This window comes from Galendromus occidentalis, unplaced genomic scaffold (assembly GCF_000255335.2).
Source record: "Galendromus occidentalis unplaced genomic scaffold, Mocc_1.1 scf7180000077448, whole genome shotgun sequence".
Classification (NCBI taxonomy): Eukaryota; Metazoa; Arthropoda; class Arachnida; order Mesostigmata; family Phytoseiidae; genus Galendromus; species Galendromus occidentalis.
Genome location: NW_003805436.1, coordinates 313729 through 331252, shown reverse-complemented (window position 1 = coordinate 331252; position 17524 = coordinate 313729). Strand labels below are relative to the sequence as shown.

General features: G+C 51.0%; 4 protein-coding genes across 4 annotated transcripts; 2 read left to right on the top strand and 2 right to left on the bottom strand.

Annotated features, from left to right (window-relative positions):
- The first annotated feature begins 3620 nt into the window (after window positions 1–3620).
- Window positions 3621–4953, top strand: LOC108864290 (uncharacterized protein KIAA0754-like). Its single transcript, XM_029111534.1, has 2 exons — window positions 3621–3956; window positions 4071–4953. Exons 1-2 carry the CDS (start codon window positions 3621–3623, stop codon window positions 4809–4811), a joined length of 1077 nt encoding a protein of 358 aa, XP_028967367.1. The 3' UTR covers window positions 4812–4953.
- Window positions 4954–8015: 3062 nt separating this feature from the next.
- Window positions 8016–9149, bottom strand: LOC114828240 (uncharacterized). The gene has a single exon (XM_029111533.1). It carries the CDS (start codon window positions 9147–9149, stop codon window positions 8016–8018), a length of 1134 nt encoding a protein of 377 aa, XP_028967366.1.
- Window positions 9150–9958: 809 nt separating this feature from the next.
- LOC100905189 (U6 snRNA-associated Sm-like protein LSm5) lies at window positions 9959–10741 on the top strand. The gene is made up of 3 exons (XM_003743534.2): window positions 9959–10052; window positions 10306–10502; window positions 10626–10741. The coding sequence occupies exons 1-3, from the start codon at window positions 10031–10033 to the stop codon at window positions 10656–10658; spliced, it is 252 nt and encodes an 83-aa protein (XP_003743582.1). The 5' UTR covers window positions 9959–10030; the 3' UTR covers window positions 10659–10741.
- Window positions 10742–10981: 240 nt separating this feature from the next.
- Window positions 10982–15953, bottom strand: Oga (O-GlcNAcase). The gene is made up of 13 exons (XM_029111550.1): window positions 15938–15953; window positions 15460–15511; window positions 15063–15291; window positions 14776–14944; window positions 14470–14624; window positions 14157–14377; window positions 13818–14020; window positions 13456–13658; window positions 13104–13324; window positions 12758–12948; window positions 12384–12708; window positions 12060–12251; window positions 10982–11935 (listed from the first exon to the last, which is right to left on the bottom strand). The coding sequence occupies exons 3-13, from the start codon at window positions 15288–15290 to the stop codon at window positions 11647–11649; spliced, it is 2397 nt and encodes a 798-aa protein (XP_028967383.1). The 5' UTR covers window position 15291; window positions 15460–15511; window positions 15938–15953; the 3' UTR covers window positions 10982–11646.
- Window positions 15954–17524: the final 1571 nt, after the last annotated feature.

The following is a 17524-nucleotide window of genomic DNA, read 5'->3' as shown; positions in this document are numbered from 1 at the left end:
TAATCCGCCACGAACGCTCACATTTGGGCCTTAAACCTTTCCCTTGTCAGCAGTGTCATAAGCGATTTGCGAGAAAGGATGCTTTGAAAAGTCACGTAAATTCGTGTCACACAAAGAAAGCCACGAACAGAGGCCGTCGTGGCCGACCAAGGTTCAACCTTTAGCTCCGGAAAATTCAGGCCTGGGGAGTCGACGTCCGATGCGATTCGCCCATTCTGCGAAACAGTAGTCAGAACATCAAACGCGACGTGAGCTTGATCCTCATGCAGCAATCAAGGACAATGTGCTTTAATATATACTGTGCGGATTGTCTGAGTGTAAATATGAGCATGCAGCCGTGGTCTGCTCTTGGCTCAGGAGGAGCTTCCATGATCCTACGTTAAGGTATGGCGATTGTACATTTCTTCGGTCGCCAAAGAGCCATGTTGAGAAATATCTTTAATGCGCGAGAGGTCCCGAGCGCGCGTCGGAGAATATAAAATAAATTGCAATCGATGTTGAAGTCGATGATGTCCTCAGTGTTTGCTTTCCCTGAGCCGAAAGGCTCAACGCGTGTGTGTATCGACCCTACAGGCAAGATTATCGCCCTTGAGCCCTCAGAACATTATCCTTTGAATCGTCCTCGTGGCTCTGATGTCGAGCTATCCCATGGCTGATCTTCTTCCATAGAAGGAGCTCCGTACTCTCCGACAGATTTTTCTCCCAATTTACGGGACTTTTCGGAAAGTCTGCGATTACCTTGCGCGAAATACGAGACCTCGTGAGCTGTATAGTTACGGGGAGGAACTCTATTCTGCCTTCGCCAAGCTTCATTTATCATATTCTCCATTATATTCATTATTATATCTTCATTTATGTTCATTCTTCCTTCGATATAAGAACTCCTCGATAATATTTCCAACACCTAGTCCAACCGGACTGAGTGAATAAAAACGATTTGAGATAAAAACCATGGGAATCTCCTGAGATGCCATAATGTCTCAAGTGGCTTTCTCGCTCCGTCATCTGACTTCATGGATCTATGATTGTGCTTTGCAGACTTGTTGAAGTTCCCGCTGGATATCTCGTCCCTGGACTTCTATTCGCCGAACCTGTCGCCCGCCGGATCAGATCTGAACTTCAATGTATCGAAGCGAGTGTACTCCTGCCATTTCTGTCAATACACATCACCGCTGAGAACGAACGTAATGCGACACGAGAGACGACATACGGGAGAGAAACCCTACAAGTGCAGGTATTGCAACTTCCGTAGCGCGACGAAGTACAACTGTTTGACCCATGAGAAGAAACACCGCTCCCCGTTCGACAGCTGATGAGTAGACCAGAATCAACGGCTGACGGCCCGCGCCGATAGATTCTCGCCATTTCAAATGCACCCAGGTCACAGAGGACCCCCACGTCATACGACGTCGACTACGTATACTATAGAACAGGCATTATTTTTCCGCTGAGCAGCTTTTGCAAGTTCTCCTAGAATTCCGAAGGAACACTCAGAAACCGATTGTAGCTTCTCCTCGAGGTGATTTTCATAGAGGAACGATCGTCTCGGTCTCAAGCTATAGGCTCAAGCAATGGGTCACCTCTCGGCAGCAAGGATTTTGTTTATACTCGAACCGAGATAGCGACTCTTGAAGTCGCAACTTTTCCAGATTCCACTCAGTGATATACAGGGAGACTTCCATGCAGACAGCGGTTTAGTGTGTATTTGATTGCCAGCTCACGGGTCATGACGACTCGATCATCATTCGAATCCATTCTGAGAAAAATGGGTAGCCATATAATTATTATGATCAGTATAGGTCCGATTAGATTTGATTCAGTATCAGTCTGATTGTTTACTCTAGCAAGCGAATGAGAGCGAGTAGGAACTAGTCTGTTTGATGCCGGAAAGCAAGACTCATGGCCCCTAATCCTCAAAACAGGTCACTTGTGAACGATGTACACTTCTAGGCTATATACCGCTAACCACCGAACAAAGGATGTATATGTACAAAAGAACCAAATAAGTTTATATATTGAAATTGTTGATACGAAGTCCGGCTTGCGTTTTCAATCTATTCGATAAGGCGAATCTCCTCGATCAGGGGAAGGAGCGGACATTCGGTGCGCGGGAGAAGAAGCCCTTCGAAACGTCGGGCTAACCCAAAATGAATAATATCGAGCCAGATGCGGGTTCCGAAGCCGACGGTATACTCTGTCGTCTCGCGCACATGAATCTGCGACGTAATTAGTCCAACTTATTGGAAGGGGCTCAGCCACCATGGACCCACGCGGCGGTGAGCCTTGCTAACCCAGCGGTCTCCAGGTGCGACCCGCGCTCCCTCGCGGATTCGGCTCCACATGGAGAGACCGCAATCAGAAACCGCGGTTCCTCTGTTTTGAGGTTCTTTGCAAGTACCCGTGTACCCGGAGGTCTTCAAAAATAGAAGCTGATTTTATGCATTCGAGAGGATTCTCAACACGGATTGCAGCGATTTCCGAAGATTCGAAGCTTCCCGAATATTCAAAGCTTTCCGGAGGTTCGAAAATGTGTCTCGCAGAGATTATTCTGGGTACCTCCGAGACAGCCAACGTCAATGGTTTGACGGCCTCTTGAGTCTGGAGCCGGTCGAGCTGGCGCTTCTTAACGAAGGACCTGCGCGAATAAGCATGCGAACCCGAACGAAAAAAGAACGATTAGTCGATGGAACACTGTGGCAAAACCGGTGTACACAAACAAACGCGCGGCTTTTAGAGCGGGCCCGGGGAATTCCGAGCTTATCTCTCGGATAAACGCATCGCATTGTCATGGCAGACACGTTCCCTAGATCGCCCGGAGTTCTCCATTTTCAGAGAGTTTCTTTCGGCATGGGATGAAGAAGCATCTTTTTGCCCGAGGAGTGTTCCGAAAGATACCGTGAATGTCGCATGAGAAGTTGTTCGCTCTGTCGACAGACGTTCCCGATAGCAGATTGTGCTCGAGAATTTTTTCGTATGCCCCTCCATCAGAACGAAAATTAGCCAGCTTTCGCCACCTCGAGCCGACCGGGGAAATCAACGATGATTGATCTGAGAGAGTGCCTCAGAAGCGTCATTCCAATCCTATCCAAATTCCAGTCGTTCCCATCTGCTCCCAATTTCAGTCATCCTCATCTTCTCCCAGTTCCAGTCGTTTCAATGTTTGATGATATTCGATGCTTCGAACCATCGGAGCATTTCGTGGCGACTCTGAGGGATTTCCACTTTCGCGTCGCGTTTAATGACCTCTCACGAGGCATTCTGGCTACGGATTGAACTCGTCCCGATACGATCCGGAGCGGGTAGACCGCCGGTCGAGAAAGACCGAAGTATATGCAGCTGTTCTTTAAAAGGATTGTGCGGAGCTCTACCAAGAGGAGAACGGCAGAAGACGAGTCTTCAACTCTTCAAAACGGTCATCAACCGATAGTGCTCTTCAAGGTCGAATGGAACGCGCGAGTTTCACATGCATCTCGTCGAAGATGTCCGAGGGCGAGTGGAAACTGGAAACACGGAGTGAGGGCAGACCCTCTCACAGCATAAAATGCCTTTGACAACCCCTCGAGCAGCAGAGCATCGGTCCGCGGAGTTCTTCAGATTCCAAATCCAGTGAGATCGACAGGATGGCCTTCCGTTTCGTTGTTGTTGCCGCCGTGGCTGCCTTGTCGCACGCTGCCGTCATTCCCACCATTGGAAGCTCCTCATTCTCCTACGATGCAGCTCCCGCCTACAGCACCTACTCGTCTTCCTCGGTGTTGAAGACCATCTCGGCGGCTCCCACTGCTTACTCCTACTCCGCGCCCGCTTACGCCGTCGCCGCTCCCGCTACCACCGTCGTTAAGACCGTCGCAGCTGCCCCGGCCGCTTCCATCGCCTACGCTGCCCCTGTTACCTCTTCAGTCTCTTACGCTGCCCCTGTCTCCTCTTCAGTCTCTTACGCTGCCCCTGTCACCTCTTCAGTCTCTTACGCTGCCCCTGCAGCCACTTCCTCAATCTCCTACGCCGCTCCCGCTCCCATCGTCAAGTCGGTGAGCGTAGCTCAACCCGCAGTCGCTGTCGCAGCCGCTCCCAAGACCCACACTCTGACGACTGAGGCCGGTCGATCCCACATCCGCATCGAGGAACACCAGCAAGGCCCTCAGGTTATTCGTGTCCACGAGCAGCCTGCTGCCCAACCCGAAGTCGTCCGGGTCCAAGCTCCTGCCGAACCCCAATCCTTGATCCGTGTCATCAACAAGTCCGCTCCTGCTCCGACTGTGGAGCGAGTTTTGCACCGAAGCGCTGAAGCTTCGGTCGTTGACATTTCGAAGCCCGCTCCTCCCGCAGCCCGCATCGTCCAGGTTGAGCGCCAACAGGCTCCGGCTCCTCGCGTTGAGTTCATCAACGAGGAAGGCCAGGACTCCGTCCACTACCTCGACAACCAGCACGCTGAGGCCGTCGCCCCCGCTGTTGCTACTTACCACCACGCCCCCGCTGTCGCCACCTACCACCACGCCCCTGCTGCCGCCATCGAGACCTACCACCACGCCCCCGCTGCAGCCATCGAGACCTACCACCACGCCCCCGCTTCGGCCATCGAGACCTACCACCACGCCCCCGCTGCAGCCATCGAGACCTACCATCATGCCCCAGCTGCTGTCGCCACGACTTACCATCATGCCCCAGCTGCGATCGCAACGGTCCACCACGCTCCTGCCACCTCCCTCGTGAAGACCTACTCTGCCCCTGCCACCGTCTCCTCGACCTACGGATCTGCCCAGAACTACGGCAACACCGTTGTTCTCGACGCCAACAAGAAAGCCAAGTCCGCGTAAGGCCCACTCCTGGAATGTAAATAACCGTTGAATTGCTTGAGTATACACTATTCTTGCGAAAGCTCAAAGAGGGGCTCTCGGTCGGAAGCATAGATGAATGACCCCTTCAAGGGCAATGTGGAATAAAAGTCCTCGGAATGCTCAGAACGAGAGTACACAATCATTTAGGGACAGAGCTCGAAACTCCGAGTTCCGTCGCTCCGATGAACCAAACCATTCATTCATCGAACAGGTTCTTGTCCATCCCGAAGGAATGTCACCCGACGATTTACTCGTTATACTTCCGATATCGGAGTCCGGCTTTGAATCGGCAGCTTCTTTGTTCCCCTCATGGTCGCTTAAATGCAGTTCGCAATTGCGAAAGTACTCATGATTAGCCGGTAGATCCGGCGGCTACTTCGGTTCCCTCGATGTCCCTCTTGGTTCGATTCGATCGGGAGCCCGATTCATTCATATTAGATGTCATCTCTCATTCTTGGCTCGCTTTCATCGCGGACATCCAAATTATCATTGTTCTCGGAAAAACTTTCGGAAGACAAGATTTTTATCAGACACATCTGTGCCAGGCCCTACACGCAAGAACTCGATCTCGAAACAGGTAATTTCCCCTGACCCGAAATTCGGTCAAACAATTCTGGAAGTTCGCTCCCTCGCTGTGGTACAACGCTGATTTCTCATTGCAGGAGCTGCCAGGAGCCATGACGCGACGGTTCGGCTCCCATGCATATTTCTGCGTGCGTGAGTACGTCAATCAGTCGGTGTGTTGACAAAAGACGGAGCTTGGAGACGAGATCTGTCCACGAGTCGATGCTCCGCTTCCCCGAAATTCGCTCTGCAGACTAGCTTTCCGCGAAGAAAAGCCGCAGCGTTCCCGAGCGTCCGCTCGAACGCTCACCCACTCATTAACTCAGATCGTTCCTTAACTTATTCAGTGACACAGATCGAGAGTAAAAAAAGGGCAGCAGGAAGGAAAGATAAAAAAGCGCAATTTTTTCGGCGACATTGCCGGTCTGGAAGCGTCACCCAAGAGACGACGGATAGGTTACGTCACTGATTTTCTGTCAGAGCGAAATGATCGGCAGTTTGCGGGTTCTTTCGTCCCAGATTTCGGCGACGTTGTCGTACCCTCCCGTTCTGGGCAGTGTGTCGGATACCTCTACCAAACGCTATAAGAACGGTCACTGCAGCGGTCTTCGGAGTCATTTGGTTACTGTTGGCTGCTAGAACAAGTGCATGCCATGAAGCACATTCTGCTCGTCAGCATCGTGGTGTTCGTTTGTGCGGAGGCTCAAAAAGACAGAATCCGAGTCTTCGGCGACTATGGGAGCACATCGTGTGCTCCGGTGACGAAGTGTCCGTACCCCTGTAGACTGGGCAAGGAGACCACCGGTTGCGCCCTCTGTATCTGTCGTGAGTATCGAGAGACTCTGTAGCTTCTCTTTGGGGATCTGAAATTTTTTCCGAATATTTCTGAGCTCTTCCGAAGCGTCTATGACTCGCCTTGGGAGCACCGATCGCTCAATTTGTTTCATCTGATATATCGGCGGCGATTCCGATTGAAATCTTCCGAATGATTCCAGCGCCGGCCTGCCGATTCTGCTACAGCGGATGTTACCTTCCCTCGCGGCCGGACGAGTGTCCATACTGTGCACCATCATATCAGTGTGACGGACAAATCGATTCGGACTACGGAGTTTTCCCCGGGCTCGCACCCGGAATTGGACTAGGCTTCGGAAGATAGAGGACGGCCAGCCCGAAATCCGAGGGGTAATTGCATGATCTCTCGGAGGATCGAGCTGAGGGAATTTTGTTGAGCCCGTGACCAGCGCAGCTATCATCTCAGATTCCGGAGCATTCTGGGATGATCCCGTCTAGGAACAGATTTAGGAACGATGGGACCGGTTGGATAGAAGATTGATAATAAAGGTTGACCCTCCAGTATTGATAATGACTCCAGCTTCTTTGATGGAAGAGATCGAAAGACTCATTCTCGAAGTCAAGTGCGCGGGTTCCCACAGAGTTCTGATCCCCGGAAACGACGGGCACGGTCATCCAAGATCCGAGGTGGTCCGCACCGAAGTGGTCTAGAGGCAGATCGCTCTTTCGTGAGGGGTCTAGCAAAATTTCGATTCCATCACGGAAGGAACGACTCGAGCGATATCGTGCGACGCCCGGTTCTTCTATTCCGTATGACTCGGAAGAGACTCTATTCGTTCTTCAATGACGACTCTTTTCGGGGTCTTTCGAATCAAGCATCGAGGGCCGACCTTGAATTGAGAAAGCGAACCGAGTTCTGGGCACAAAGGGCTCAGGTCGGAATCTATTCAATGAAAACGCATGGAAGAAGAACCTCCATCGAGTGGCAGGCAGAGCCGAGCGGCTTATCTCATTATTTATCTGATTTGTGGTCGAAGCCAGAGGAAGTACGAGTGAAATGGCAGCGCATCCCCTACGTCGGGGGAGAACTTTCTTGGCTCACCGAAATTCATAACCGCTCTTCTTCGAACATGAACGGCTACACTGACCTATTTCGCGACACCCGTTCGGAATAATCGTGTCTGTTATCTCAAGTTACCCTAGAAACCACTCGACACACGGAATCCGGGGAACCCCGGGCGGCGGTTATGGGTCCGATTGAAGAGTTTATTTATCGAGGTTAAGAAAACATTTCGGGACCGAGGAACCTATCTCTCAAGAGTCAATCCGAGAGTTGCTCAATGCATGTGGTGAATCGTTGCAGTCCGTCTCGTTGTGGTTGGTCTTCTTGTGAATCCTATGAAACTCAATAGATTTTTTTGGGACGAAATTCCGAGAGAACATTTCGGCCATCTCGTAGATCGAGCCACCAATGTGACCGCCCCACATAGAATTTTGCATGTTGTCGATATGCATGCGTTCGAATGACACGGTTCCAGTTCAACTGTCACATCATCGTTCGACGGAGTCGGTGCCATAGTCATACCGGAGCCCACGACTCAGGTGAGTTAAGCGTTTTTCTAAAGCGCTTGTTCGACTCGGAAAGACTCCCTCGTCGACGCTGTAGAGGTTCCTGTCGTGTCTGCTTCCCCGGAGACAATGCATCCGAGAGCGTCTTCAAAATCTGGGATCGAGTTCTGGGGTATGGTATGGTATGGTAGTGATCCTCGCCCTCGTGTAGCCAAGAGCCACATCGACGGGCGACCCTAGTCCAGGGGCGAGTATTCTCTAGCGGATCCTTCGGGCCTCGTCTTCCCATTCCTCGAGCGTTCTCTTCGTCTCCTCACATGTCCCATCGTCACCCTCCCCCTCCAAGCCCAGCATTCTGGGGAGCTCATTCGTCTCAGAGTGATATGGTTCACATTTCATGATGATGTGAGGGATTGTTTCTACCTCTCTCCCGCATTTCGTACACAGTGGGTCGAGTGGTTCGTATTTCGTTCGATGTGCTCTGGTCGGTAGCATTCCCGCTCTGGCCAGTGCTAACAATGTACTCCCTCGACTATTCGTATATAGCCCGCGTACCGTTACGCCCCTTACTTTCCATTGTCTATATAGGGTGAGACTTGATTTCGAGCTCATTGACTCCGTCCATTGCTCACTTAGTTTTACTTTTATCCTCCTCTTCACTTGTTCATTGAAGAGTTGGAATCTCGCACTCTGATCTCCCGTATATTCTAGGGGAATATCCGTGCATGAGAATCGTTTTTTAAGAAAGTTCAGTCGGGCTATGGCTTCTGTGTATATATTTGTAGAGGCCATCATCGATAGGCACTTCCGTGGCCATCGGTCTGAATCCATCGCACTTATTCTTGCGAAGTATCGGATTTTGCTCTGCGCCTCTCTGCTCTCGAATGTGGACCACCCAAGCTCGCCGAGCACAAACTCTGTCGCGACCTTATGTGCCGTGATCCCCATAGCCCATTTCCCTGCGGCCACCTGAGTTCTATCAAAGATGGCCGTAATTTGTCTCGATGCCCGCGATGCCAACACTGCGTTCGCGTATGTTAGCTTCGGTACACCTGTCGCCATCCATTGGATCCGTGTGATCTCGAATCTGTTGAATGTCCATATGCTTTGAGCGTGTAAGCTCTGAAGTGCCTTGTGTGCCTCCCTCTTCCAGATTTGTTCTTGGCGAAGGAGATAGTTAGGTTCATTACAGATAGTAATCCCAAGGTATTTATATTCGTCTTCGAATTCTATGTGCTTCCCTTGTATTTTCATTTCTCTAGGCTCTCCAAGTCCGGTGTGATTAAATATTATCATCGCACTCTTCGCGGGGTTGAACTGTAGATTTTTCTCATTCCCCAGTTCAGTGGTCACAGATAGCATTACACTCATCTCTTCGTATGATTGTGCCATCATCAGGGGTGTTCATTCATCACGCCTCGCTCGTTCTCCTTCCTGCGACCAGGGGCTTCATTTGAAAGTTCCTTTCAGATCCTTCCCCAATTGTTCGCTACGTGATGGGCTGCTGTATCTATTTCTCACTGATTGTGACCATCGCGGTCTTGTATTTGCTGATCCAAGACGACTTCGTGGCCAATCTTCTTGATACGGCGTGGAGATTCTATCGTCGACGCAGCGATGGATAGAGATTGCGACCACGGCTTGCGCTCCCGCATGCCCTTTCAAGACTGTCCGGAAGGAAGAGATTGGGGAGCTCCATCGAAGCTGAGAACATTTGCTTAGGAAGATCATTTTTCGCCATCGTTCATCGACCCCCATCATCGGATCGGGTGGTCCCACAGTCACTCGCGTCGATTGAAACCCAACAAAAAGTCGGGGATGTGTAAAGCTACTATCGCAGTCGGGGTTGAGACCCTTGTGATTATGTAAACTACAGTAATAAAGTCTGTCCGTGAGTTCCAATGAGTTTTCCTTCTGAACCCCGATCCTGGCCGCGGAGAATCGACTTTCCGCGCCTACCGCAAAGACTGGTGGAGATCGTGGAGAATGGCTCCTCCTCTCTGAGCGGGGAGACGAATTTTCTGTCCGGTCCCCTTCTTTGATATCGTCCGGACGAATCAATCGTAATATTTGGATGTCACAACGTGGTCTCCGCGAGAGCTCGTCTTTGAAGCGCACCCCGGAGGAGCGAGCGAGCGAGATCATCGTCAAAGTTGTCTTCGAGCGAAAACATGGGAAAGGGAGATCGCGCGCTGTTTCCAAACAAACAGACGGTGCCGCTGAGGGAATACCGAATTCAAGCAAATCGAAAGCCACCGCACGCGCCGATCAGAATGTCGACACTTCTGCCGCTCGGTAAGATTTCTTTCTCGTTTGGATGGGGATAGAATCCTCTCATAACCTCTTAACAGAGAGTCACGCCTTGTCACATCATCCAGATCCAATGATTACGCCCTCATAAACATGTACGCCAAGCTCTTGGCGCCTCTCAGGAAATCGATGATTGGTCTGATCGGAACAACTGTTCTCGACTAGTGCGAGTCAGCCGGAAGAACTCGAGCTCATGTGAGCTCTGCATTATCCGAATCCTAGCGCTCTCCTCCCACAGAGCTCATCGACAAATGCATTGGATCCCGTATCCACATCATCATGAAGAACGACAAGGAACTGGTCGGCACACTGTTGGGTTTCGACGATTACGTGAACATGGTTCTCGAAGACGTGACCGAGTACGAAAATTCGTCTGACGGACGCCGGGTGACGAAGCTCGATCAGATTATCCTCAACGGAAGTAACATAACCATGGTAAGGATGAGCGTCGTGTCGGTCCTATGAAACAGTATCACGATTACGATAAACGGTGAGCGTTTCGACGCAGAACGGGGCGAGGTCGGCATGGAGCTAAATTATTGCACAAACTCTTTACAGATGGTGCCTGGTGGTGACATTCCCGACAGCTGAGCCAATCCGTGCAGGATATGAGTGATATCTGTACATAAAGATTTTCGGGCCACCAGCTCTTATAAAACTCCGGAGTGATCCTACTGATTCACGAGATCTTTTCATTGTATCCTCCTCTCCTGCTATGTACCTGGACTCATTCGTCGTCCTCGAGGCTCGGCCTGTTCATCACGCGCCCCTCCATGACGATCTCTTTGCATTCCGGGAATCAGAGAGTCGATGTGCATTGGTATACGAATCTCTCCCTGAGGTTCAGCGGAAATATTTGAGTCACCTCGACCTCTGACTGCGATTTGAAAAATTTGAATCAGGAACCCTGATCATAGTCGCTCCATGAACACTTCATTTTATTGGTCTCTCTGTCCATCCTGTAGTCGTTATTCAACTCCAACGCCACGGAACGCAGTCCCACTCGAGTCTGAGATTCGGCTCGCACGACATACGAAAGGCATACCCATGGACATCTTCCGGGACAAGTCCGATTTGATCGCGGAGAGAGGGAACCTCCCGCTTGCCTTCGAATGCTCCTCAATAGATAAAGTAGATTTTCCGCCAAGAAGATGAGCCCCTTGGCGGATGGTCGCGAGGCGGGTAGGCGGGTCCCTTCCGAGCGCCCTCTCCTCCGGATCGATTCACGAACCGACCCTCAGCATACTACATCGGTTGTACAAATGTTCACTGGTCGACTTGGTGAATTATTGAACTTGACGGTGTCGCAGACAGCTCCACTGTCTGGGATGTCTCCGAAACCGCCGAGGATCGGAAACTGGAGAACGGATGCGATTCGGGGAACGTGCATCGAAGCACCAATTCTTTGCGTCGAATGCTTCGAGGTTCGCTCCCACATAGTGGAAGTCCAGGGGAATCGAAAAAAAATCACAATGCCAGCAAGGGCATTGTTCAGGTCTAGTTCATAGAAAGATCAGAAGTCAAGGAGTGCCCCGCGTTCTCGGACTGGCTCTGTCCTGAAAACGGCTCATCGAAAAGCTCAAAATGTACGACCAAGAATGATTTCCTCGTCCTCTTTGCAGATCTCATGAAAACCAAGTCTTGCGTAGAAGTTCTGCATGTTCGTATCATTGACGTTCATCTTGACATGAACTCCGTGACTTCCGTTGGCTTTCAGGGCTGCGATAACACAGGCTAGGAGCCTCTTTGGCAGTGAGCAGTCATCGATATGAGGGAGGAGAGCCATCACGAGAACCGAGGGATATTGTGGGTACGCCGTCCACGATGACGACGTCGTTGAATGGAAACTTGAGATGATTTCGCCCGCTCTGAGAAGAAAAAAGGGAGAGCTAGGATGAGAGCTCCGTGTCTTCTGATGTCCTCCGTATTTCTCAGGACCCTTACGATCCAGAGACCCGTGTATGACTCTGAGAGGTCAAAAATTTCACTCACTTGGACTGATTTGAATCTTTGTCGCCTTCCTCCAGCGGATACTTTTCTTTCAACTCCATGTTCCAAGCGATTTCCAAACGCTTGAAAAACTCGACCGCGTTCACTGAAGCCAACGCGTACCCAACGATTCTCTGTTCATCTTCAACAACGAAACTGAATTCACTGCTTAAGGCGAGGAAACCGCCAATCGTCCTGAAAGGCAATTCGATATCATTCGAGTATCCTCGATCCAGGGGGGGGGGATATGAACTCAACCCGCGCCACATCCAATCGAGAAGGGATCCCCGCACGGAACCAACTCCCGGAACGGAGCTCGCCACTTACTTATCTGCGATCAGATTCGGATAGCCTTCGAACTCCATGGTTCCATCCTCTCCATCGATGCATGTCTTATTACACACCATATACACCGCCTCCTCGTCAGCGGCTGCGTATGGTCTGATGGAATACGTTTTGCTGTTCGGCGTGTCCGGTGCTTTGTAGAGGAAAAGATCGTTCACGCTTTCCAACGGCAACAGTCTCTGGAGCTCCGCTATGAGACCTCCCTGGAATATCCACGGCTCTTGTTCTCCGGGGAGGAAAGCTTGCTTCCCGTAACCTGAATCCAAGTTGATCGTGTTAGAGATCCCTTGAGAAGGAATACTAGAGCCTCCGTCTCCCGTCCGTCGGATCGAGCAGAAAATACAAAAGATCAAAACGGAAAGTGGGCCAACCTTTTGAATATCCTATCCATTTAATATAAGAGTTGATGAGCGATATCACTCCTTTGATGTCCCAGACGTAAGGATTCAAATCGTAGAGAAGAGATCGATTCGAAATAAACATTAGCTTCTCAGATAGGCGATTCACTCGCTGTGTCATGTGATCGAATTTCGTGGCTCGTCGATACCTGGGAAAAAAGTCGTGCATACTAATTCAAACGGAAATTCCCTTCAAAGACCGTCGAGCAATCTGCTGTAATTCAGCTGGCCTTAACGCAAGAATTCCCAGCCGGAAACTCGACATCAGGCGCCTTTGATCGAGCGGAGTCTACGCGAAACTCACCATTCGTCTAATTCCGTGTTGTTACGTTTTGTGGCTACATAATGAGCATTCAATTTCAGCCAGGCAAAATCGTGAAGAAATTCAGCGCCTTGCCGACCGTGCTCGAATGGGAGGTAGAAGAGATCTACCAGGAGAGATATTTCAGAAGCCGTGAGTGGGCCTTTGGGATCCTCGGCGATGGAGAGATCTTCGGACGTACTGTCAGCGGTGGATTCCTCGGTCTGCAAACGGAACTTCGTGAGGCTGGACTTCTCGGCAGAGCTGATCTACAACATTAATTCGAGTTGGTGGGGGTTTTCCCTCCGTTCAAAGTTCGAAAATTCAGAGCAAGGATAATCTGCCGCTCTCGGACCTGCATGTCTTCTTCGACCTTTACGGGGTCTTCATTGATGAGTTCGTCCTCTCGAGAAGGACTGGCACTTTGAGGCGGCGTGGGATTGCAATCCATCGGCTCGAGTTTCACCGCGGTTCCGACCAATGTATTTACAAGCTGAGAGCTCAACGGCGGCGCGAAAATCTCTTCGGCAGTTTCTGGGTTCAACGGATTCACAGAAGCTGGAAAGATTTCTTGTTTCAGCGTTCCACACGGGATAATTGATTGAACCCTAGATATTGGGATGCCGAGTGAATGGGAGTCATGGCAGTGCGCACGAGAGGGAGCACGGGGAGCACACGTGTTGAGGGTAATCGTTTCCATCCATGCAATTCACTTACACGGCATGAGGCTGTCGGTATTTATCAGACGACCATAGGCGCTCTTTGTTGCGTTGAATTCGCTGAGCCACGCTTGTATCGCCACTTGGACGGCCCTTCGCGGATGGTATGAGTGCATCGGGAGGTGAGCAGGTACTTCCTCTTCTTCTGTGAGCTCGGTGGCTTCGAGCGTGCGGGTTCCAGAAGACCCGCAGCTGTTCACGCTCTCGCACGATGAGTTGTCTTCCTCTGCAATTGCATGGGATTCACTTTTCATGCGGCCTGTGCATCCGAGCGGATCCGTTCAGTAGGCTGCGACGATTCCTCGAAATTCGTCATTAGACATGACTATCTGTTGACTTACCGTTTTTGCATGCATCGGCCGTGCACTTGCTCCATTGAGACAAGGTGTGGATTGCGATATAGTTCGCCTCGTATTCACAGTTGGGATTCGTGAGGACGCCCCTCAAGTGCGGAATCAGCCTCGTAGATCTTCCGGAGTAAGGTCCGAGGAATATTCGTTTGTGGTCGTAATCGTTCGCGTGCAGATTATCCCAGATAACGGGCGGCCTTCGCAACACCTGCTCAGTCAGACGAAGGAATTAGGTCTGGGATCGATCCCGAGCTCGGAGGTTTTTGGAGAGCTCAACGACGTTTCGAGTGGGAGACTCACCTCTTGAAGTTCTCGGATCGACTTGAGCCCGATCGTTTTCGAAATAACTTTGCCACCAGTCCACATCACGTCGATCCCCGGAAGAAGTTTCTGGCCGATAGTCGAGAGATATTCTGAGTTCTGCACGTTGGGAACAGCTCTTGAAGCGCAGTACTCTGGAAAGAGTGATGAAAGATTGGGATAGGTGCCCTTTACTCCACGGTAGTCTGATTGTCTTTCCGCGACTTCTGATGCGGTTCCAAGCAGACCCGGTAATCCCGGGACGGAGCCTCGTGATAGGGTCTTGAATAGATCGGATAATCGTACCCGTGGGGCAGAAAAGAAACTTGAGTTGGCCCAGAGCTTGGAAGACTTCGTTGGTGACAGAGACATGAGCTTGGGCGAATGTTTGGAAGACTTCCTTGTCGGCTTCACCGATCTCCGGCTCGATGTCGTCGAACAACAGAGCGAACGCCTTCACCCCGAAGGAAGCGATCTGGAAGAGACGACGTATCAGTGAGGCACCGCCCGTAGTTTGTTCCAGCATATCGCTCGTATAGGTAGCGAGGAGACTCGGGTGTCTCTTGCCAAACTTCTGGCATTGATGCACCGACCTGTTCGAGTTTTCTCTTGAGCGTCGCAACTTCTTTCGGACTGCTGTACATCATGTCAAGACCGGGAGATAGCGCGTAATAGAACTCGATATCGTTCTCCTTGGCGGCGGCCACCAGAGATTGCAGCTCCTCTACTTCTTCGACGGTGTACAGATCCCTCCAATACAGTCGATGCTTCGTATCGTCCTTCGGTGCGTACATATAGGTGTTCATGTTCCAAGCTCTCATCCTGATGAGGAAATAACCATAATTATTAGAGGGAGTCTTACCCCGACGCCCAATTATGGGAATCTCCGTCCTCGTGAGGCGGATAGTAATATCTGAGCTTCGCTGAGCTTGGGATGATTACTATCAAGGCTCCCTGTGATAATTCATAAGGTTGAGATATGTAGCTTACTTGACAAAAAGGTCTTTCCGTTGCTCGTTCGTCCATGGTTTCCCGTAGAAACCTGGAAGGATACACGAGCAAGATTCAGCATGGAGTCTCTTGTTTCGGAGAATCTAAGCCCCGGATGCGAGCAATGAGTGATTCCAATGAGTGATCCGACGATAAGTGGTCGATATCTCTAGCTCAGCAGCGATTTGAGCAGTCGTGGGCTCATGGTTATCTGATGAGCCCCCGACTCCCCAAAAGCTCATCCGAATTGTATGTCGCATGTGCTGCGTTCTGATTCTCGGAGACACGCGCCAAGAACGCTCATCATCAGGATAGATCCGCGATGATGTGTCTCGCCGCGTCCCGCGATTTCCCAAGATTCAACCGCTCCGATATAAACACTGCTTGGGTCTCACTCCGACTCTCCTCCGAGCTCCGGATAAGATGGCTTATCACTCCGTGGAAAATCCTATACATAGTCCCAGACTCGAAGTCTCACCTTCAACCACACCACAGAGGAACCTCGGTTCGTCCGGCGTGTCCGCGTCCTGCGACATCTCGAATCTCTTCTGGAGCTCAGCGAATCAGTTGTTAGAGTGCGGGCGTCTCCTTGTCGACTACTGCATCTCAATGGCCGCAGGTTTCCACAGTTGTCAGCAATCAGAGCGGCGGTGGGAAGCTTCTATGGGGTGATCCGCGGGACTCTCATCAATAAAAAGAGCACAACCACGATGCTTAAGCCGGGAAACGCCTCAGAAGTTCTGTAATAGTCGAATTGTATCGATTCCTGCAACACAGATATAATGTGACAAGAGTCACAACAAAACTTCGACACTGCCGATTCTACTGGAGTTTTGACGACCGGTGAGTCCTATTCGATCTTCGAGGAGGGCGGCACGAGTTTCCTCTCATATCCTCACATTCAAAGCTCGAGAAGTTCCTGAGTTCCTCGCTGTTTTCTCCATTGTTTCCCAGCTATCCGGCTCGCAAACACAATATTAGAAAGAGCTGCGTCGGCCTCCGTCATTTAGGTCGGCCGTTCCGAGCATTTACGATCTGAGGCGGGCTTTTGTCCTCGTTCCGGAGTCTCTGTAAGAAGCAAGCTCCGAATCACTCGAACTACGATCACGAATGTCTCATGTTCGATTAAGGAGTGCAGAAATAATTTCTAGACGATCAGCACAAGGAGCTCAAACATCCCTCCACGGTACAGCGATATCCGCAGCCCACCAATCAGGTTCGAGATCGCGAAGTCTCGAGCGAGAGCCCGTACCATGCAGCTTTTATCACTCTTCCGACTGCCTGGGCTCATGAGGAAATGAGCTCCCCCGCAGGAGCGAGCCAAAACCCTCCCCCTAATCGAGCTTTGTGTTTCCCATCTTTTTCAATCGTCCTGCCTCTCTTCCGAGCTAGACCAGGCGATGCTTAGGGAAAAAAAAAGGTACGTGAGCTTATCGGGGGCCGTGCTCCCGTACGCTGGCATAGGAAAGAAACGGAGAGGGGGAAACATTGCGATCCCCAGCTACCGGAGGGAGTGACCGGTTCTCGGAGTCCGAGCAGCAAGGTCAAGTCGAGTCGAGGCTGACTCGAATGGCGCGGCGACCACCGCTGCATGAGTCCTCATATGAACGATGGCCTTCGCGCGGATTCGGCCCTCAAAGGATCTGGGCCTCGGGAACCAATGAATACAGATTGGAAGGGACGCTCCTTCTGTCCAGTTCGTCCCTGGACCCATATAGACATGAAAGCTCGGTTTCCGAGCTCGGGACCCTGAGGGGGGACTGTTTATACGCAAGCTCTCATCTTCCCCGCGACTTCCGGTTAGTCACGAACTTCGAGCACCGTAGGAATTACCGTCCTCGAACTTTTTCGTGAAAGAATCGATTGCGCCGAGGTCTCACATGCGCTTCTAATGCTCATATACATACATGCGATTTTATTCGATCACGAATATTTACATCGGATGTCAATTTCGATAGCGGGAGCAGAGCGAACAGGTATCCTGCCAGTCTCACTCAGATTCGTTCCTGGACGATGTGTCCTCGGCTATACCTGACTGAGCGAAATGTCTCATTTTCCCAGATCC

Excerpts from the sequence above, each read along its gene's own strand:
- LOC108864290 (XM_029111534.1), top strand. The coding sequence starts at position 3,621 with ATGGCCTTCCGTTTCGTTGTTGTTGCCGCCGTGGCTGCCTTGTCGCAC. Across the intron at positions 3,957-4,070 it reads CTGCCCCTGTCACCTCTTCA|ACCCACACTCTGACGACTGA; the intron begins GTCTCTTACGCT and ends GCCGCTCCCAAG.
- LOC114828240 (XM_029111533.1), bottom strand. The coding sequence starts at position 9,149 with ATGGCACAATCATACGAAGAGATGAGTGTAATGCTATCTGTGACCACT.
- LOC100905189 (XM_003743534.2), top strand. The coding sequence starts at position 10,031 with ATGTCGACACTTCTGCCGCTCG. Across the intron at positions 10,053-10,305 it reads GTCGACACTTCTGCCGCTCG|AGCTCATCGACAAATGCATT; the intron begins GTAAGATTTCTT and ends CTCCTCCCACAG. Across the intron at positions 10,503-10,625 it reads ACGGAAGTAACATAACCATG|ATGGTGCCTGGTGGTGACAT; the intron begins GTAAGGATGAGC and ends AACTCTTTACAG.
- Oga (XM_029111550.1), bottom strand. The coding sequence starts at position 15,290 with ATGAGAGCTTGGAACATGAACACCTATATGTACGCACCGAAGGACGAT. Across the intron at positions 13,659-13,817 it reads TACCGACAGCCTCATGCCGT|CTTCTGTGAATCCGTTGAAC; the intron begins GTAAGTGAATTG and ends AAATCTTTCCAG. Across the intron at positions 12,949-13,103 it reads AACACGGAATTAGACGAATG|GTATCGACGAGCCACGAAAT; the intron begins GTGAGTTTCGCG and ends CTTTTTTCCCAG.